Genomic DNA, 23,773 nt, shown 5'->3' on the forward strand with positions numbered 1-23,773 from the left:
TAACACAATTTCAGTCTAAAGGTGAAGGTGGAAGCAAGCAGAATACTGTCAAGTAAAAAATATGTGTCTTATGAGGTATTTTTAATGCATGTATTCACCAGAATAAGATATGTGCATGTTTTAATCAGTTCATATTAATATTCAGGTATACACAGAGAGGCAAAATGCATTAATTATACAAAAAAAATTATGTTTCACAGATTAGTAAGTTATTAATTTCTCAGTCATATAGCATGTAAATAGAGTCACACTTCTATAAGAAAATAAAATTCAATTAACAGTGCAAATAAAGTAGATGTGACTGTTCCTTTAATTCTCTTCTTATTCCATTTTCATTTACCGCTTGTCATAGTGCATTTTGAAACTGTTAATATCTTTATCTGTTTATGCATTTATTGTTTGACGGCAAATGTTATTTTCAGTAAAACAAATAAATTCAGACCTTGAACCTTAATGTGGTGAACCCATCTTGGAACCTACCTTGTACCTATCAAAGTGGTGTCTTGCTGAGCAAGTTAGAGTACGTTTCTCTTTCTCCAGCAACAGCCTCTGACTCTGCATTCTGAATCTACCTATAAGATACAATATACATGTAAACCTAACAGTGGGTGGCTTCTAATGGGCTTCCTTATCTGGATAATCAAAGTACATTACCTGCCACCTGGTTCTTAATCCAGATAGAGACAATACTGCTCTGAGCTTCTTCAGAATATTCAAGATACTCATCATCATTTTGGATGCAAGTACCCACAATAGTTCAGGAATTAAGCAATTTTGCTACTTTATTATTAAGGCACCATTTGTATTGTGACTGTACTACATGTTATTAGCCCACACTCAGGTTTATGCGTAGCATCACCTGGCCATATTTGAAAGACTGATGCATTTCTTTTAGTGTCTGTGCTCTGTTTTCTCATAAAAAGTTGCATTTGCACAAGATGGTTATTTACTTCCGCAGTTCACTTTGTTTTCAAGTTTTCTTTTGGTTTCATCTCTTGCCTGTGTAAAGATTTTCATTGTTTTATAGCTTTTGGTTCTCACTACATTGGTGAATTTAGTCTTTGCCTAACCTATGTGATTTCTCTCTTGAATTGCTACTTGAAAGACTTGCCATTTTTGAATAAATAATTATATGCTCAGATCGTTTCGCCAAAAGGACATAAACAGATGATTTAATGGAGAGCCTCATCTATGGACTTAGCCTCCTGAGTGCTGACATTGTTGTACCAATACACTGCTGGATTTCTTGATCCCCTATGTGTGTATTGTTAACTAGATGAAGGAGGACATCTACTCGAATGGCTGCTACACCCATATCCTTAGAGCACATAGCAATATTTTTTCAAAGATTTGGATTTGGATTTTCATCCTATCCATATAATGCTTTCCTACAGATCGCTTCAGGACGTTTGGAGACCATATTCAGATTGAGCAAAAAGGGAAAGGCTCAGGTTTTAAAACACAAGACTTTCGGAAGTTCTTTTTTTTTTCCAAGGAAAAGGTCAAGCAAAAGGCAAGAGATGGGCCATTTCCAGAACCCTACCCTTCCTTTAATCAAACTAACCTTAATGCTAAGCTTAGAAATATAGAGTGCCTATAAAAATTATTCACCCCCTTGGAAGCTGAATCACAATGAATTTAATCTATTTTATTATTTTTTTATACATTACTTAAAAGAAAAAGACTCTTTAATGTCAAAGTGAAAACAGATCTCTGCAAAGTGGTCTAAATTAATTATAAATATATAACGCCAAGCAATTAATCACATAAGTATTTATCCCTTTCAAGTCAGTATTTAGTAGATGCACCTTTGGCAACCATGACAGCCTTGAGTCAGTATGGACAGTTCTCTATTAGCTTTGTATATCTGTAGACTGCATTTTTCCCTATTTGTCTTTCAAAACTGCTCAAGCTGTATTAGGTTGCATGAGGATCATGACTGAACAGCCTTTTTCAAGTCTAGTCTCATATTCTCAATTTGCTTGAGATCTAGACTCTGACTTGGCCATTCCAGGACAATAATATTGTTGTTTTTAAGGTATTCCTGTGTAGCTTTGGCTTTTTCCTTGGTGTTGTTGTCTTGCTGGGAAACAGATGTTCTCCAAAGATGCCGTTTCTTACAGACTGTACCAGGTTTTCCTTCAAGATTTTTGAATATTGTACTTCATTCATTTTCTCTGCACCCTCACAATACTTCCATAGCCTACTGCAGAGAAGCATCCCCATAGCATGATGCTGTGATCACCATGCTTCATGGAGGGGATAGTGTGTTTTTGCTAATGTGCAGTGCTCAAACATAGTTAATCTGATGGCTAAAAAGGCCAATTTTGGTCTCATCAGACCATAAAACCTTCTTCCAGCTGGCTTCAGAGTCTTTCATATGTCTTCCAGCAAACTCTAGCAGAATTTTTTAACAATGGCTTTCTCTTTGCCATTTTCCCATGCAGCTGTGACTATTGAAACACCCAGAAACAGATGTTGTCTTCACACTTCCTCTAGTTTTTCAGAGTTAGCATACATATCTTGGTGGTCTCCTTAATGGGTCTTCTTCTTGCATGATCACTAAGTTTTTTGGATGGCCTGTTCTAGGCATATTTATGGCTGTTCAATAATCTTTCCATTTCTTAATGATTAATTTAAATGGACTCCAAGGGACATTCAGTGACTTGAACATTTTCTTGTATCCATCCTGTCACTTGTGCTTTTTATTCACCTTCCCACAGATTTGCTTGGAGTTTATTGCCTTAATTGTATAGATTAGACCACAATACTGACTCACCACAAACTGGATCTTCCACATATAGGAGCATTTATGCTGCAGTCAACTGAAACCCCTCACTGTAAACAGACAGGTGATCACCATTGAACTAATTATGGGATTCTAAAACCAAATGGCGGCACCAGTTATGATTTAGGTGTATCATAGGTTTATATTATTATCACATGTATCATATGAATACTTATGCAATCAGTAGTTTTGTGTTTTATGGTTGAAATTAATGGAGACCACTTTGCAGTTATTTTTACTTTGACATTAATGTCAGGTATACACATTTCCTGAGTCGGTCCAAATATCAGCTTCATTGGCCATCATTTTACTTGCAGTATGAGAGTGGTTGTAATTTCTGTCTTGTCAGAAATTTCAGTCAACTGTCTTACAGTGTGAGCAGCCTCACAAGGCGATTTTCTGTTAGTGTCATTGAACTTACCGAAATTCATTGTGCAGCAAGTGCAGTGAGTGTGCATTGTATGTTGGGTGTTGATGTTGTTATGCTCATTTTCACCTTTTAGATTTTAAAAAGCTAACTGTCAAATAGCAACGCACGTACAACTAAACGACCAATGATGTAAGCATCTTAGGAAACATTTATTGGAAGAATCTGTAGTATTAGGGTGTTGTACCATGTTAGCTATTATGGATGTAGTGAGAATTCAAGCAAAATGACACCTTTTATTGGCTTATTAAAAATATTACAATATGCAAGCTTTCAAGTTAATTACATACATTTGCCTGAAGAAATGGCCTGAGTTGCCTCGAAAGCTTGCATTCTGTCATCTTTTTAGTTACCCAATAAAAGGTGTCATTTTGCTAGACTTCTCATTGGAAGACCCTGAAATAAACACACACAATCTACCTCCACTTCTATCTGTAAAACTGGCAGACCGTATTGTCCTCACTTCAGTCTGTGTGCCCAGTTATGTTTTTTTAATTACGCTGTTCTTTTAGAGCACAGTACAGAAAGAGTCAGCAACACAGCTGTTTTTTTTTCTTGGCATTTTGAGAAGCCTGTGGCCATATGTATATTTTTTAATTGGTAAAGATTTATTACAAAATATCAATGGGTGAAACATTCCTCTTGAAACAATTACATGCACAGTTTGTGCACTCACATCATGACATGTCAATTGGGCTGAACTTGCTTGTATTTGAGCACAAATACGACTTTCGATTCTATTTTGCAGTATGAATAGTCGTTTGACCACAATTTCTAAAAAATATCAGTGTATGCCCAGTATTAGTAGACTTTTTTCTGTTGATCAGTGTCAAAAACAGTCAAATTGAAGCCACTGTGATTGAATTTTGTATAGTAATAAAATCTTCCAAGGGGGGTGAATATTTTTTTTAGGGAATATAACTCTGATTCTGCAAATATTGGTACTAAATGACATGCAGGCACCGTGACAGAACATTATACACTTAAATAATCACCAGATCATGTTTCTTCTAGTATATAGGTTCATAAAACACATTTACTATACATTTGGTTTGATTTGCTATATATAAAATAATACATTGGTGCAATTTATAAAAATTAGTCCATTATTTGATAACCAGAATGACATCCTCATTGTGCTTCTTGAATCCTGACTTTTTTTTTATTTTTGCCTCCTGTTTCCATTAAATACTCTTGGTAATAATTTACTGCAGCAGTGAAAGTGTGCTGTTATGCAATTGATGATATTGTTGAGCTTATGCATCAATGTGACATCACAATCTTTGGTTTGTATAATTAGAAGAAAATAAGAAACAGTTGTTCGTCTTGTATGGAAAAGTCAAAAGAAAGAAAAATGAAAGAATTGTTGTTGAGAGGGTAGAGAGACGTTTTCGTTTGAAGCTTTGTTTGTTTTTCAATTGAGGGAACTGCTGTGGATTAAATTGGAGCATCAGAAAAAAATCATTGAAAGGGACCTGTTTCTTTATTGTTTGTTTTTCATCCTCTCCAGCTGGACATCTTCCAGCTAAGCATGTTGTATATTCCCCCCTGAGCAATGCCCATGGCTTGTTTGTGCTTTCTTTTTGCTCTTTACTAGAGGCTACCTTGTGGTTTCTCTGAGTCAGTCTTTTCTTATGAAAGATGTCTATTCAGTGCTATTGAGCTGACCACGCAACCTCCCAGTAGTTTCTGTGATTGTTTGATCTGGTTAACTGGTGATCATGGCTTTCTGTCTAATTGTTGAAGTCTGCAGCCAGCTGTGCAATTATATTTCTGCGCAGCTACTGGTCTAAAAACCACGGGGCAGATACTCAATCAACTGGCATTTGCATCATTTTAGTCTCAAGTCTGCACTGCTAGACTTATGTTTTGATGACAGCAGTTGTTTATATGCACAGCCAGAAGCCTTTTAAGGAAGTTGTGCTAAAGTATTCCAAATGTTTGGTTTCAAGATTTAAAAAGTACCTTATTTTGTTTTCGAACATAATTTAATTCAGTGCGGTTCAATTTATCTTTATTAAGTACACTTGCACGTATGAGCTCAGTTTGCTATGCAGTAATTACAAATACTGTGTAATACAGCTGAAAGACAAGCATAAACATAACATTAAAACAGAGAACCATCTTACAATATATACAAAGCTACATATTATGTATAAACTTTTTTTTTAATTCCAGATTTACAATTCTGAAATGCATCTGTCCTCAGACAAACAGTAATTTTGTAGTATAATATTACACTATTACAAGTGATTAATCTAATTCAAGGTCATGGGCAATCTGAGGCTGTCCTGGAAATCATAGGTGTAAAATGGAAACGAACCTTTGATGAGATATCAGGCCACTAACATATCTGTACTGACACTTACATTGAGCCAAAAGAAAGCTGCTAGTATGGGATGTGGGAAGAAAACTGGAATATTCAGAGAAGAATCCATGTAGACATGAGCAGAACATGTAAACCGTCCACAGATAGCAACTGAGTGCAAAGTTTAAACAGCATGCTGGGTTATTGAGTTACAAGTGGTCACCACACGCATAATGGTTCCACCCACAACTTTGAATAAAAACAAAAATAGTTCCACCATTTGTGACAATGCATTCAATCCAAAGCAGATGAAGTGCCACCATGAATGTTAAAGAACAAAATGAGAAAGACTTAGTAATGATGAATAAAAGTAAAAAGCAGTACAAATAAACCATATGGACAGCTTCAGTCGCAGCTCTAACAAGAGTACATATTCTGTCTGTCACAGGGCAAGGCAGGATTTTATTAGGAAGATCAGGACATGAATGAAAGTTAATTCCAGGAAATCAAAGAATCAGACTCCAAAACCAAAACACTAAGCAAACTCATAGTCATTAATTTTTGGACTATGAATCACTCGGAAACACCAACTTACTTACTATCCACAATCTTGGATGGTTTCAGGCACGTGTTGCCAGCTATTTTAAAGAGTTGCACCAGTGACATCAGGCAGCATAACTTCAAGAACCCATGCAACTAGCAACTGAGCGATGCGTTGTATTAACAAAATACCATTGAGGTAAAACAAAAACATTATAATAACATTTACGAAATTTCAGAAGCCTAATATAAATAAATATAATACCAAAATGATCTCTATTGCTAGAAATCTCCAAATTTAATAATGATTGTTTCAGAATAATTGTACTCAAAGCAGAAAAATGGTTTAAGTTTACCTTCATTATAACAGTATGTGATGCTTATTGTAATAGTATTCAATGCTAAACTAATGAGTTTTAAGTCGAGATTTAAATGCTTAAACAGATGGGCCTTTCAAATATTGGTAGGCAGATCATTCCAGAGTTTGGGTGTCACAAGCTTTACCTTCTACACTAATTATATTTATTCTAAAATTTTGAGCCAGCTTGTACAGTATCTTGATTTTGCTATATATGTTCTGGAGAATGGGCTCTCATAAATGATATACTGTAAGGTGAGGAAGGGCTTAACAGGAAGAGGAAGATATGTGAGGAGGAAGATTTTAAAATTGTGTTTAAAATTAAAGGGTCTGTCCTTGGACCGTTACTTTTTCTGATTTATATTAATGACTTTGATTCTGGTATTACAACAACAACATTTATTTATATAGCACATTTTCATACAAACAATGTAGCTCAAAGTGCTTTACAAGATGTCAAAGAGAAGTTGTAAAAAACAAATAAGATTAGGCAATAACATTAATGATTAAGTAACAAAGAAAGAAAAATAAACAAATGAATGTAAATGATCTTAAAAACAGATACATATCAAAAAGAACAGTAGGATCCTTATATAAAGTGTCATGACGTAAGCCTCTGAGGATGAGTCAGGTGATAATGTCAGATGGCTGGTAGGACAGGAAAATAAATAAAAAACTCCAGTTATTAAAGTATAGTTAGTAAAACTTGTGACATTCACACTAACATTGGAGGCATGGCAGACACTGAGGAGGCAGCAAAAACAATTCAAAGACCTGGACAACCTTCAGAACTGGGTGAACACCTGGAAAATAGTTTAATGGAAAAAAGTGTAAAGTGCTACTTGTGGCTAAAAGGAACATCAGTTATACTGTAAATACAAAAATGGGAGACACCATCATATAGAAAGCAACCTATGAAAAGGATTTAGGGGGTATATGTTGATTCAACATTTTCATTGACTAAGCAAAGCGCAGAAGCAGTTATAAACTCCAATAAAATGTTAGGTTATAATATAAAAAGTGTTCAATTCAAGTTATGGGACGTTAAGATCAAACTATATAATGCACGCTTAAGACTATACTTGGAGTATTGTGTGCAGTTCTGGTCACCACGGTACAAGAAAGACATAGCAGCATTTGCTAAAGTAGATCCAGCAACTTTATTTCAGCTTAAGGGTGAATCACATACTCAAGGACATCAGTGGAAATTAAGGGAAAGGGCATTTAAAGATGAAGCCAGGAAGCACTACTTTATTGCAAAGAGTTGTGGCACTCTGGAACAAACTACTGAGACATGGAGTTGAAGCAGAAACCTTGACAACCTTTAAGAAGAATCTGGATGAGATATTGGGACATATTAGCTATTAGCTTACAAACGGGTTTGATGGACTGAATAGTCTCCTTTTGTTTGTCAAATTTCTTATGTTCTAAATGAAAGCCAACGGAGAACTGGAGTTAAATCGTCATGCTTCTTACATCAGTTGTGAACTGTGAAATCCAGAACAGTTAAGTGAATGATTTGAACAGTTCAGCTATAAGGCATTACAATACTAAGTTCTGCTTGAAAGACTTGAATAAACTAGCTTTTCAAGACACTTTAGATACTTCCAGATATTTCCTAAGTAGGATTAGGTTATAGAAAGCATGTACTGTAATTGTCACAACTGAATGTTAAAAATTATTCAGAGGTAAGAAATAATTGTTTGATGCATTGAGTTTTTTGAATTAGTTTTTCCAGTATTGCCACACCAGACAAGTAGTTGGTCCACTCCTCCTGATTAGTGTTATTCATTCTGTATTCATCATAATTTTCAATGTGTTGCATGCCAATTGCTTCATTTTACAGTGACATAGATGTTAGTCTGGTGTCCAAAGTCACAGATACAGTTTTGTAAAGCCACTGATGCTAAGGCTACTAGTTAAAACATTTTAAACAGAAGATTTGTTAAAAGAGGAAATAAATATAAAAAGATTTTTGTTTATGGCTTGCTTGTTCAAAACAAAGACACCCTAGTAGTATTCAGGCCTTTGCCAACTAGATAGCAATAGTTCTTTATTTTATTTATCCTTCCTACTTTTAGCAAAATCAACAAGATTTGTGTGTTTTGCTTACTTACTTGTTCTACACATTTTTGTTTTTTACTGAGTTTTTACATATGTTTTCTCTACCTTATCTTAGTTATTTTAATATGATTGAGTCTTAGCACATACTGCATACAAATCACTACTCACTATCTTTTTCCTGTGTTTCTGTGCTGCTGTCTCTGTAGTCTTTTAAACACTGATGCCCTATTTCTGTTATCATGATCATCCAGTCATTATCTGCAGATAATTTCAGCTTCTTCGAAGATGCCTGGTAATCATTTTCCATGTTATCACCAAACCTCTGCATACACAGACCTCCACTTCATCCCCTGCAACCTTATCTTTCTGCCAGTACCACCTTGTCTGGAGATTCTTCTGTTTCCATTTCTAGAATGCCTTAATGAGCCCTGCCATCATTGGTGCTAGAGACCAACTGAAATTGAAAATAAGGCAAAATCACAAAAACGATTAATATCTAAAATGAAAAGCAATTGAAGTCAAAAGCCAGAATGTAATTGTTATGAGTTTAGTCTTTCAATTTCATCAGGGTCATAGACTATAAGGCAAAAGTAAACACACAACAGAAAAGGTGAAAAGGGATATTGCCTGAAATGAAGCTGCATCACACATTATTTTACAAAACACAGCAATGAAAGCCCCAAACAGACCAACTAACAGACTGTGGCACTTTTTAACAATCCATTGTAAGGACAGCTTAATCCCACTATTTCAATATATTATATCAATGGGGAGTAATGTTTATTTATACCATAACAGATTAACAAGTATTACTCCATTTGGCACATACATATAAAAACCATCTATCGATATACATAATTCACCAAGCAGCCGACAGGGCACGCGAGACAACCATGGGATATGCACGACATAGCCACGCCCGCCAACTCACAGAGCCCCGCCCTAAGACCATGGGATACGACGAAAACTCACAGAGCCACACCCACAAACTCTAAGACCATGGGAAGAGAACGCCTGCTGACCCGCCGGCCTGCCTGACTGTTACCAGCATTCACTGCAATGTACTGGAGTGTAAAACTATCGCAGCTGCTAAGCTTTCAGCCACGTGAGATTGAGCAGTAACGGGTCTGTGATGCCCTTAGATGTCCAGGGCTGCACGCGCGTTACACTGAATGGATCAACGTGTGTCTACCCGGCGCCGACAGGCGTGGGTAAGCCGTTGAACCCCATTTGTGATGGGGACCGGGGCTTGCAATTGTTCCCCATGAACGAAGAATTCCCAGTAAGTGCGGGTCATAAGCTCGCACTGATTAAGTCCCTGCCCTTTGTACACACCGCCCGTCACTACTACCGATTGGATGGTTTAGTGAGGTCCTTGGATCGGCCCTGCTGCGGTCGCTCGTGGCCTCTGGCAGAGCGCCGAGAAGACGATTGAGCTTGACTATCTAGAGGATCATTACCGGTTGTGCCGACCCGTCATTGGACGGTTAGGACCCGAAACCTCTTGGGCCCGCTTCCCCGCCCTCTCTCCGGTGAGGCGGAGGGGGCGGAAAGGGCATCCTCCCTGGGCGTCCTTCCCCTCTCCCCCCGTTCCGCTCTCCGCACCTGACCGCCGTCCAGCCCCGTCCCTCGCTCTGGGAGGTGGGGGCGCAGCGGTGGTCCTCCAGTTTTCACTCACGGACAATTGTATGTTGCTCTCTCTAGAGTTCCATCTTTTCATTTAGTCGTATCCTCAAACCCACCCCATTTGGACAACTGTGTCTTTCAGGAAGTGTTCACCCATCAATACATAATTATGCGGCGTATGCTACGGTTGGCTAGTTCTAATTATGTATCTTTCAGAAGCACAGCATAATTAACACATTTTACATTGTCACCTGTATGGCCTGTCACTGGGTCTTTTAGTATGAAGTGTGTTTCATAGATGAGGTTTTATAATTTGGCATTGTGCTAAAAATATATTACTGCATATGCATAGACACCAGGCCTCTTGTCATCACTGTCTCTTATGTATTAATACATGTAATATAATGGTATCTTAAGTAGCCAATATATAAACATCTTTAAAACATATCCTCTTGTTTAGAGAAAGAAGTTTATCATTAATCAAGAAGAAAAAAGTTTAATATCATTCTTCCCAGACAGGTAAGAAGATCATAAAGACTGCTAAATAACACTGCATGCTTAACTGCAACAAGCTAGTGATTTGCATCTTGCAATACTGGATAATCCACAAGCATCACATGCTGGTCCACTATTGTAACTGCCATCTAACAGACAATTAATCAGACTTATTCATATTCTTTCATCACGCACATTACAATGCATTTGAAAAAATCATGCAAGAGCATAATTGCTATCAATAAGATTGAAAAAATCCATGCCATAAGATGTTTAGAGAAAAAATTTGCCAGTGCAATGGTAAATGAGACTTTCTTTTTACTTGTCGTCATACACTAGCCTGGATAGACTTTCATCTGACAAATGGAAACATAAAAGCACTTTATGAAAATCAAACTAATAAAGCATGCTTTAGTTGAATATTCAGCTGTTTGAAAATGTGGCTGAAGAAATCTTGCCCGATTTCCTATTGGTCTGCTTGTGCTTAGAAGGCTGGCATAAATCTTATGTGTCAATGAAATGTACTGCTACCTTTTAACTTAAGCATGTTGCTGCTGACTTCTCTTTTATTAATCATAGTCGCATCTCTTGGAGCTCCTTGGAGCACATATTCTATAAATGCATGAAATCGTTGATTCATAAAACTGCTGTCAGCCAGAAGGCTGTCTCCATTGCACAGTACTATCAAGAGTAATTCATTAAATCTCAGGAAAATCTATCTTGTTAAAAGTACTGGAAGAGTACCAAAGTACATCTATGACCAGCCTTGAATTTCAACATGGTGTTTGTTATGGATAATTCATGATTAACACAAAAATCCAATAACTATTCCCCTATTCACATTAATCAGTTTGTTACTCCCAATCATGCTTTTCCAAGTTTAGCCATCATTCTGTATATCAGCATTAATGTCTCCCAGGAGGATTACATAGTTAGGAGGTGATAGTCTTGCAAGTACCAAATCTGCTGTAGCTGGAAACTAGTACACCGAATAACTGTTAGTTATACTGTATATGTACAAACAAGAGGCTTCCTTTCTGCAACTCAAAGTCACATTGAGCCACTCCACTCCTACACCAATACCATTCCAAATATATGGAACCAATATGGGGCGTGTGACTATCTAAACACATGCCAGGGTCTACTTCTGTGTGGGAGCTCCAGAGTACGAGAGACTAGTCTAGACCAGTTCCAACCTTTTCCATGCCCCACATCTCCAGAAAATGTTTAATTTATGTTCACACCCCCTACAAAAGTAATATCACATGTACATGACAAATACAGTGCTGCAGGTGAACAAATTGAACTAAAAAATAAACTTTAAATTCAATGCATAAAATTTAAATATACAGTTAGCAATTTACATTTATAAATCTGAATAATCTTGTAAATGTGTCCTCTGTGAAGCTTAGACACTCAATTGATGACCCAGGGGTATCCTACAAAGATCAGGTGCCACAAGGAAATGGCAAATGATCAAGGAGTTTGGGGGATTGGATTGCCAGTGTACCGCTAAGCAATGAAACACAGTCGATGAGCTTCGCCCCCCAATAACACTTGCACTGCAATTCAAAACAGTTAAAATTGCTGAGCTTAGTGCCAAGACTGCCAGCAAGAGAGATGGGTTGAGTGTAAGCAGCAGGTGTTGCATCCAATTCAGTCCCTCTTGCAAACCCTGGCAAAAATTTCAATCAAACCTTGTAATCAGTGATGCTTCATGACCAGGGTTTGCACAGAATTCAATACTAGACCTAGCCCATCTCTATGGATCATTGCAAGGTCCAAGTCTCAACCTCTTAAAAAAAGTTGTTAACCTTTACGAACGTTCTGCCCACATCAAGGAACCTGCGAGAATGCACATTTCTGCAGCTCATTCACAGGTGACAGTTGAGTGCACGATACTTGATTCTTTCCATATCATAGAACAGGAGCTAATAAATGGCCTACAGATGACAGCACATTATAAGACAAGAACTGCACCACGATAAAGTCGAACAATTTACCTCTCTCAATTTTGGCGAATTGTGATGCAACGATCTCTCACCCCCCTGATGGTGCAGGCATCTAAAGGTTAGGAATCCCCGATCTAGACCGAGAAAGGCCAATTTTGTGGATAGAGATTAGTCTGAATATTCTACCTCAGGGATGGGCAATGTCGGTCCTGGAGGGCTGCAGTGGCTTCAGGTTTTCGTTCCAGCCCAATTACTTAATTAGACCTTTCTCCAGTCTTTTTTTAATTTTATGGCTTGTTAGTCTGCAATGTTAGGTTCTTATATCTTAGCTTTCTTTTTCCTTTCCAATGATATCATCCAAATGATTTGAAGCCTAATATGGATAATTTTCATTCTGTCACATTTTTCTCTTAAGTGTTTTGTTAAACCAAATAGTGCATGATGAATCCACACAGGTGTAAACAGAAACAAGTTAGGTGGAGAACTGCTGGATCCATTGTCATATGCATTCTATTGCTAATAAGCAGCCATTAAAAACAGTGAATGTAGCTGTTAAATTCTGAAATAAGCAATTAAGGCTGGGGAACCTTAACCAAACGAAGCCACTAAAATGAACCATCAAAATGTCACTTGAGCAATAAGTGCTTCATCAGCAATAACTGAATTCTCACTAAGAACCAGGTTGGAACCAAAACCTGCAGCCATTGCATCCCTGCAGGGTTGACATTGCCCACCCCTGTTCTCTCTAGTACTTTTTACCTCTTACACAAGTTATGACTCCTTCCCTGTCAGAGAAGTAACCTTTGAAGTGTCAAAAGAATAGACATGTACAATGCTTTAAATGTTAACTCCATGTTATTTCTTTAGGCTGAGCCTGACCAATTCACGTGGTTCACCAGGTGCTTGCAGGAGAGTTCCATTTCAATTCTGGTGTAGCAAATCTACATTTTGCAATCAGTTTGTCTAATTTCTGTGTTTTTGAACATATTTTTTATTTATATATTTATTCATTTTGATTGTGATGTAAAGTTGGCACCTTCTCAGACAATCAGATATAAAAAGTTCTAGTAATTTATGGTTTTGTGTCTGATGACCATAGCCACATTGTTTGTGACTGGGTGCACATTCAGCTGTTGTCTCAACACTCAGTGTCATTATGTGGATTTTATTTAAAGAAATGCATTCTATAATTGGCATCTAAGCATCAGATCAATTTCTTACTTCTGATGTTTTTTGTTTTTTCTTCTTCTTTTTTTTATTATTGTAGTGGAAGCTAAAAAGCTCTTCTAAGACGACCTTGGTATGATGACTTTTGCTTGGTTTGTTATCAATATTTTTCCGACCACTGCCTGTGCTTTGACTATGATATGTCCAACCCTTTCTTGTGTTTACCATGTCCCAATCATTTCTCTCATGATCTTGTACTCCTTTGAACACAAGTTCCCTTTATTAAACATTCGTAAGTACAAGTATATTAGACACATTTTGACAAGAACAGGCTATTCAGCCCAACCAAGCTTGTCGATCCTATACACCTAATTTTTGCAAAATAACATGTAGTCACAATTTGAATGTTCCTAAAGTCTGGCTCTCTACCACATTACTTGTTAATTTTTTCATGTGTCTATGGTTCTCTGTGTGAAGAAAACCTTCCTAAAGTTTGAGTGAAATACACCCTTAACAAGTTTCCAACTGTCTCCCTGTGTTCTTTTTGAACTCATTTAAAAGTAACAGCATTCAATCACTGTACTAATTCCTTTGATTATTTTAAAAACTTAATTATGTCTCCTCTTAATCTCCATTTTCTAAAACTAAAAAGGTTCAACTCTGTTAGCCTTTTCTAGAACTACTACAGTATGTCTTTTTGTAGCTGTACTCCAAGGCATTATATAACTTTGACTTGTACGCTGCACATCGTTCTATAAAACCTAACATTCTGTTAGCCTTCTTAATGGCGTCCATACATTACCTGAATGTAGATAGTGATTAGTTCATTATTGCCTAGGTCCTTCTCATTTTCAAGTTTCAGACCTTCGATTGTGTATTCTAACATTTTTACTTCCTAAATTTCAACACCCTACATTTACTTTTGTTAAATTTAATCGGCCACATACCAGCAGAGGCCTGTATGATCTCCCATTCTCTCTGTAACGATTCGCCTGATTCTAGAGTATCTGCCCTTCCACCTAGTTTGATACCATCTGCAAATCTAATCAGCTTGCTTTTTATAGTACTGTTATCTCATATATGTAATAAAAATACACCACTCTTAACTTCACACAATTCTTATAAGAGTCCTCGCACCATAACCCTCTGCTTCCTGTGTTTTAGTCAGTTCTGCACTCATCTACACCCTGAGTTCTAACTTCTTTAAGTTTAATGCTCAACCTCTTATATGGCACCTTATAAAATTCTTTCTTAAAGTCAAGATAAATAATATCATATGCATAACTTTAACCATATCCTTTCATGCTTCCAAATTGAATTCAACATGTTAGTAAAACACAACCCCACTCTTTTAAATCCATGCTGATTGTTCAGTAAAACTCCTGTTCTTGCAATGTGATGCTTTTCTTTAATAATTCCTCCCATTATTTTAAATGTGATTCACATTATGCTTACTGGCCTATAGTTACTTGAACCTGCCTGATCACTCTTTTTATATAATGTGATAATATTTGACATTTTCCAGTCCTTTTCCAGTGACTGGCTCCAGAAAAGGCATACAGAGGATTGAAATATATAGAGGATTGATCTTAATAGAGTGGTCTAAAATGGTATAGGTATAGCTTTTTAAATAAAAGTGACGAGAAGGAAGGATGCAAGGTGGAGAATATGTGGATGGGTGTTAAATTGTCTTTAGCAGAGAAAACACACTTGCATGAAAAACACAGGAATAATACCTGGCATCCCTGCTGTAATTTATAAATATAATGTAGATAAAGGTGGCACAGTGGTAGCGCTGCTGCCTTGCAGTAAGGAGACCTGGGTTCGCTTCCCGGGTCCTCCCTGCGTGGAGTTTGCATGTTCTCCCCGTGTCTGCGTGGGTTTCCTCCGGGTGCTCCGGTCTCCTCCCACAGTCCAAAGACAAGCAGGTTAGGCAATGGCAATTCTAAATTGTCCCTAGTGTGTGGGTGCCCAGGGTTTGTTTCCTGCCTTGCGCCCTGTGTTGGCTGGGATTGGCTCCAGCAGACCCCCGTGACCCTGTAGTTAGAATATAGTGGGTTGGATAATGGATGGATGTAGATAAATAACTAGAAAAAAGTTTGTAGATGGCCCTAACTGAGTGATTTGGCGGATTCTTGTAAAGACAGAAAACTCATTACAGAAGCATTTGGACTAAACTTAGGCTTCTGCAGATATGTGGCAAATGAAGTTTAACATATGAGGAGTGATCATAAAATTATATGAGTTTGCCTTAATTTTAAAGAATAATATACAAACAGCCTTTTGAAAAGTAATCTCTTCCAAATGACATTCACTTAGTAGAAAATTCTTTTCAGTGTCAGAACCAGTGCTGGGAATTTTCGTCTGTAAGATGTTTGAGTTCCAATTTCACATTCCTGTGGATTGTTGCAATGCCATCAAATCATTCTTTCACCTTTATTTTGATTTTTTGGATCAGGAAAGTAAATACATTGAGTGAGTTCAAGAAAATGCAAATGATGTATAACAGAAATGTTCTATTTCAGCCAAAAAATCTTAATGTACACATGATCTTGCCTTCCACTTTTCTATCCGTTCTTATTTCCATGGAGGCAAAACAGATGTTTATTACTTAAGTAAAGTATGAGAGGGGTTGTTCAAAAATTCTGGTAATATTTATTAACCTATATAATAATTGTAGACTTTACACAGTGGGGGATCTGAAACTTTAAATTACATTTTATGAGAAAAATGTAGTAATCTGGACTATAAATGTTTCTGTTTACATCCATTGTTCAGAAGCAATTCAGAGTACTGTGAAATAGGATTTTGGGCTCCATAGCAAGCCATATTGAGCACAAGTGAATATAGGTTATAATTGAGGGATATAATATGCTTATAATGTCACAGATTATGTGCAGTATTGAAATCCACATTACAAATAAGATAGGGAAGTGGGAGAGGAAGTCTAGAGAAATACTGTTAGACTGATTCCATGACAATGGAAGCTTTTTCCTACAACTCATATTTTTTTCTTTATTGTGTTATTTTGCAAAGATATTGTCTGTAACATTGCACTCATGTGTGATCAGGTCATCTAGTGACAGCTATTGAGGAACAGGTAAAGCACGTGCCTACATATAAACAAGTGACACAAATGAAACAGATGTGTTAGACATATATATATATATATATATGCATTTAATCCCACATGTGGTGAGGGGTAAATTAATTTTATCCAGTTTAGGGTCACAGGGAGCCAGTAATCATTCCAGCAGCATGGAGTGTAAGCCAAGAAGCAAATGTGGCGGATGGCATACTCATTCTTGGCAGGGTACAGTCACATAGCAAATCTCAAAAGAGTGTAAATCATGCAATCTGGTGAGAAAAACCTACAAATAAAGTATTTGTTAAGTTTTTCTTAAGTTTTTTTTTCTATTGCTATTTTGAAACAGTACAATCTAATGGTAATGTGGCCAGTTTTCAAACCTCCAATCTTCAAGAGCTTGGGTTTGGGATGGAAAAAAGGGTAGGGTTAGACTAAAACTATTTTGTTAATTGAGAAGTATTACTGACATAATTCCAGTATTCAGTATTAAAGCAAGAAATTATACACAGTTAAACACACTCACTGATACTAATCAATACATAAATGCATGGGGAGAATGTGCATCTATCTATCTATCTATCTATCTATCTATCTATCTATCTATCTATCTATCTATCTATCTATCTATCTATCTATCTATCTATCTATCTATCTATCTATCGTCCTTTGCACTGTGAGGCAGGAGTGCTAGCTCTGTGCTACCACTCTGTCTTTGTTAAAACATGTGTACTAAACGTAAACTTAATGTACACCTATAACTTTTGTTCAGTTCTTGTCATTTGTTTGTACGTGAATACATGCTTAACCTCTCCCTCAATTGCTTTCACGAGACAACCAAAGCACATGCATGCATGATATTCATGGCAGCAGCAGGCAATATCTTTGTGAAATAATGCAATATGTTTTTGAAATAATGCAATACCTTTAGAAAATACACATTTTTTTTGCAAAATAACATTTTTTGAGTGCCAGTAATAAACTTCCAAACAGGACAGCTTGATACCAGCATAAGAAAAAACTAAAGCAGATAATCAGTAGCTTAATCAAAGGAAATTTAAGAAGTAACATAGTATATTTGTTTAAAATTATGATTGGTGGTAGCAGATGCCAGCTGTTACAAGAACACAGATATATACTTGAGATCGGGTTAAGGGCAAATTTCATAAATATGTTTAGAAGTATTTCTTCACACGGAAATCAATAGATACATGTAATAATGTACCAGGCATTGCAGTTCATTTATCATTTTACGTGGAGAACCTTTGGATTTTAATGAATTTTTGCCAAATGGTAAGTGATTACAGATTTATATTTATGTAGCAGGAAAACAGAAACAAACCAAATTATATAGTATTCTAAAATAAAGGTAAAATATTTTTTGCTCTTAACGGTAAGCTAAAAACTGCAGTCTATTTGGTTTATTCATATTTATAATGGCCCAGTTTTAAAATGCTTTTAACTATAATTCTGAAAATGTGTTAGTGAAGAGAAAGGTTTAAATACAACCATATTGTTTCTTACTCTGTGCCATAAAGATAAAATATTAATGAAATGACTTGTACATGTAAAAACAATGGATTCCCTTTAAAAGCTAAAATTAGAAATTTTATAACAGTAAAAGGTAAAATTCCATCCTCCATTGCAATATTAATATATAATAGTAAATTTAAACAATTTTCCATCTGTAACTTTTTATATTTATGTTTCTATAATTATATTGAAATTATAATAATTCTGTATAATATTCACATTACAAGAAAGAGGCAAAGAAAGAATTTTATTTATCTGTCAAATCTTAGAACATACGTGTACTTATAAATGGAAAATTGTGAACTTGTGCAGAAAACTCTGGCCCTTTTTAGGTGTTACGTTTGAAGTCCACCTTACAACCACATGAAAATGTGCAATGATTGCAGGAGTGCAAACATTCATACGACACTGACTAAAACGATGGGACAATACAAAGTAATTAATTGAATTAATTACAATTTTTCCTTTTTGTATTTCATTGTTATGATTGTTTTATTAATTTCTACATAAGAGAGTGCAACATTTATATTATCAATCAATAAGGTTCAATAATAAAATATAAGGATCTAAAGTTCTAATGATGAAATAATGCATTTAATTATCTCACATAACTGTTTTCTCTGTCTAAACCCTTTGGTTCAAATGAGAATTTCTTACTAATAAGCCTTTAAAATGTTTTATTACAAAATGTATGAGGACTGGCCTGAAACAATGAAGTTTAATGCGAAATCTTTAGTCTGATGGTTTTCCTTTAACAAAATTGTTAAGTAATCAATGAGAACATAGTATTTTTCAAAACACTTTAAGAAGAAATGCCTGATTCTCTATCTATTATCAAGTAAATTATAGATTGTGCAAGTGGTAATACTAGCCCTTGGCATATATTGTATAAATGTTAACAATTACTGTCTTAGCAAAGCAGAGTTGTAACTGTCTGTCTATGAAGACAACAAATCCATATTACTCCTCTCCCCACAGACTGTATGCGTAAATGAAAATATTTATAGTGAACATGTAGTAAACTGAACTTCTGCTGCATGTTGAGCTCTTTCCTGAGTGAGTGTCAGAATAAAAATACTCTATCATTCGTAATGAGAAATATCATGATAATGATATTTTCACCAAACATAACAGTTGAATCCAGATTTCTATAAAGGTAGAGGCAGTAGCATGTAGCACATATTCTGGTGTTCTTTATCATTACTGTATATTGTATTCATTATTATAATTTAATAATGTTCTGTTTAATATGAACACCACCACTATGTAGTTTTGCGATTGTAAAGTACCTGAGCATTACACAGCCTTTAAACAATAAGCATTATTGTTTTAAAGCCTTTTTCTGTGAGATTATCTGCAAAATCATGACATGAATCTCAGCAGAATATATGCTCATGTGCCTTTATTTTATCATACAGTATATGTGATATAACTCTGGCATGATTTAGTTCTGCATTTATAGAAATGATTGGCAACATAAATAGTTGCATTTTGCTATTATGTTTTGCTTGTTACCTGTTTGCTGAAGCTGTTTGTCATTTAAATGATAGCAAAAAGTGCATGGATATGTTGTCCATAGTTATATATATATGTATATACAGTATTCTTTCAATAAGGGCTTCTAACATGCAAAGATGCTATGTTTCATATACATACACAGTTATATGAAACCAGGTATTATCTGTAGCATTTTTCTAATCATAACCACTGTGTATTATTTATGATTGATTGGTATCAGTTTGCATGGTATACATTTTACTTGTATTATCTATTAAGCCTTGGCTGGCAAGAGGTAATGGAACAGATTGAATGGTGCGTGTGCAGGGATCTGATGGCCCATACATCTGTCTTCATAACTCTCCAGCTAACCAGATTAATTTACACCAAAGTTAGATGCTTTAAACTGTGTGTGCAACTTCTCCAATCAAGAGCAAACGAAAAGTTAAATAAGAATGCTTTGAAAGACAATTCAAATAACAGACATTATTTTCGCTTAATCTTGTGTAACTATGCAAATTGAAATCATTCAAAATATTATTTTATACGGTGTGTGAAAATTCTATGAAGAACAACTTGAATTTGGATTTCATGCATATAATAAAACAGAAAACATAACAAACCTATAATAAAATAGGCAAATATGCAATTTTTGTAACCTCTCACATTAATCATATTTGCCAATCTCAGATTTTGACCTTGTTATTTTGTAATAATCTTTGCTATGCTGTTTGCAATGATGCAGATATTTAGAAAATTATTACGCTTAAAACAAGATGCAGAAAGCAGTGCACATTATCATTTTATCAGTTTATTATATGCATAAACAAATTTAAGTTACTGACCCTTACTGAAAGCTAGTCTGTATTTGCAAAAATACAGACCTTTTTATTTTTTAAATGAGCCTGATTGCATGGTTCATTTTGTTCTCCTTTGTAGAGTCAGGCATCGGCCCACTACAAAGGCACTAAACATGCCAAGAAGCTCAAAGCACTGGAAGCCCCGAAAAGTAAGCAGAAAGGTGCTGCCAACAGGGAGACTGCAAAGAATGCCTTCAATACCAATACCAACAATGCCAGCAGTGACAAAACAGGTTAATGAAACCAAATCTTTACTTATCTCATGGCTGTAATCTTTTGGGTTGCTGACATTTCTCTTTGATCCAGTTATCTCTAATTAAGCAATTTTTATTTTGTGGGAATAACCGCCCTCTATTATCAGATGCACAAACATGCCATTTAATTTCAGACATGCATTGAAGTTGTTCACTGCATTTCAAGTACTTGTTTATAGTTATATATGAATGCAGCATATAATACAATGCTATTGTTACTTAAGAAGATAAGACATTTTGTTGTATGAGCATTATTTTTGTAATATAAAGAATGTAATTGCTGATACTCTTATAATCATACTTGCTTCCAATTTGGGCTTTTGGCTCCAACACCTACAGTTTCCTATTGCCTCTGTTAATAGCACATGCTGCCCTACCACATCCCAAAACACAGTTGCATTTAAACTGTCTACTGCTTAACTCCCCCCTGCTCCCCCCAGTGCATGCCCACTTGTGCATCATGTTAGGTATTCACGGTGTGGATGTGTTATATCACTCTGATCTTTTTAATGATTTTATTTCAAGTTTGTTTGCATCTTGATAGTTTTCTGAGTATGCATACTCAAGAATGTGATCTCAAGGCTTTATGCTTTGTATGGTCTCTACAGGGTGTTCTTGAGCCACTACTAAAACCAAATAAGTCAAAGGTGACCAAAATTAATAAAAATGAATCTAAATCCTTGTGTTTACTCAGGCAGATCCACCATGCAAAGCAAGCATGTCCACTGTTTTTTTATATGGTGCTTTGCTGTGGTGTTCCCACTGGGAGCTGAGTCTTTCCATAGCCCAAACCACCTGTTCATCTGTGTGGGCATCTGTAGTTATTGAGTCACCAGTATGTCATCCTTTAAGTGCATTTCTTGTCAGGCATGTATATCACATGACCTTCCCACATATAGTTGCTGTTAACTGCAGTTTTGATCTTTAAAGTTAGTCCTACATCACATCACAACAATTGTGATTTGCGCTCTTTGAATGAAATATTTAGTCTTCTCATCTTTATTGTCTGCCGTGACTCAGAGTTTCTCTGCATCCATTTTGCATAAGTTCTGCACTTTGCATCCATAGATCATTGCAGGATTGACTTTGAGTCCATCTGTCTATCTGTTGCAGAAGTTCCACACATACAGTAGCATCATTTTGCATAAGTTCCATGCTTTGTATCCATATATCATTGCAAGAAAGACCATGGTGATGAAGTGCCTGCTCTTGCCTTAGCATGCATCATCTGTTGTAATTTTAATTTCATATGATTGAAGTTGAGTCACACCACAATTTTTCTGGGCTACATTTCTCAGTCGATTGTGTGCATGCTTAGAATTGATCTCCTTGTTGAGATAGACACAAGAGTTTATGTTTTCTATCAGTCATCATTTATTTTTATTTCATAGTATAAGAAGAGTGGATTGCATGTATATTGTATAACAACTGCTCTACTTGCCTTGTCAAGGCCATTCAGATACTGTTTGACTTCCTTGATGTTGTAACTAAGGATTGCAATGTCATCATGTAACTGGAGGTGTGTGAACTTCTCTACATCATAATTTCTTTTTACCAAATGAGGCCCTTGGAAAACCTGTTTGAGGGTTTTAAGGAGATTGTGTCACCTGGTTGGACACATTGACAAACTGATATGTTGACTGGGCAGTACTAGAGCATGGTGTCACTTAAGAGGACCTTGATTACTGACTCAAGCAGCTGGAAATACTTCTCAGTCAATGCCTTGAAATCTCAGGGCATTCAACACTGTGTGTATTATACTATCAAATGTCTTGAAATAATTCTCTACTCTGTTAACTATCACACCAGTGAAGAGCTTGTTTGCTGTAAACAGTACTGCCCTTATCCTTTCCAGACCAGGCATCAAAACAACGCACAAGCCTACAAACACTCTGTGCACAGCCCCTTTTTAATGCTAAAAGCAGGAAATTGGCAGCATAGACACAGAACATTGTTTACAGGATACCATGTGGTTCATACCCAACTGTATAGTCAAAAACACTTTCAACACATATACCGGAACATCGCAATGCTGTCAGAAGGAAGGACCCATGGTCTCTGATTTATACACATACAAATTCAACTGGACACACATTTAAATGGGACACAGTGCAAGTAAAATTCAAGGCTAATACTAAAAGTGGCAAAGAACTGGCTCAAAGGTGACTGTCCAATAAAAACGGCATTAACAGACATTTGGATATGAACCCAGCATATACAGGCTTGAAAAGAAGAACATGCACATAATAAATGAGACTTTATGATCCACACACTCTGAACCCCACCTCATTAACCCCCCCACACCACATCCACCTACCCTCCCAACCTTATTTTCTATATATTGCCTTGGACTCCTATAAGTCTAATCATTTTCCTCTGATGATGACTCCTGATAGGAGTTGAAAGCTTAGGAATAAAAAAAAAAAAAAATCTTTTTTAAGATTAGTGATTCATCATCTCCCTTTGTGGATTTCCAGCTACAAATATGCAAACCGTATCACAAGCCTTTGCTTCCATAGTAGGCTGTAGATAGTAGACGGATCAGATGATAGTTTGCAAGGTCCTTGGTCAAGAAGGTGTACAGAGTTTTTCAATGTTCAGGAAACATGCTGGAGTTTAAAAAATGATTATAGAGTTAGTCAGTTGTTTTACCAGGACCTCTCTGCATGTTCTGTAAACTTCTAAAGTGCTGCTATCTGACCTTCCCCTCTTATATTTCTTGGAGGATCTCATCTTGAAATTTTCTTCAGGATGATGATATTTTGAGGTGCTATTTTTGCTATAAAGCAAAGAAGAGCTGGCATCCTTCCTTGATTTCT

At 36.2% G+C, this 23,773-nt stretch overlaps 1 protein-coding gene across 1 annotated transcript in view; it reads left to right on the plus strand.

Annotated features, from left to right (window-relative positions):
* znf385d (zinc finger protein 385D) overlaps window positions 1-23,773 on the plus strand; it is a 320,341-nt gene that overhangs the window by 236,101 nt on the left and 60,467 nt on the right. Inside the window, exon 4 of the mRNA XM_028818176.2 lies at window positions 20,780-20,933. Within this exon, the coding sequence (XP_028674009.1) occupies window positions 20,780-20,933 (154 nt within the window). The remainder of the gene's footprint in view (window positions 1-20,779; window positions 20,934-23,773) is intronic.

The sequence above is a fragment of the Erpetoichthys calabaricus genome, chromosome 13, assembly GCF_900747795.2.
Source record: "Erpetoichthys calabaricus chromosome 13, fErpCal1.3, whole genome shotgun sequence".
Classification (NCBI taxonomy): Eukaryota; Metazoa; Chordata; class Cladistia; order Polypteriformes; family Polypteridae; genus Erpetoichthys; species Erpetoichthys calabaricus.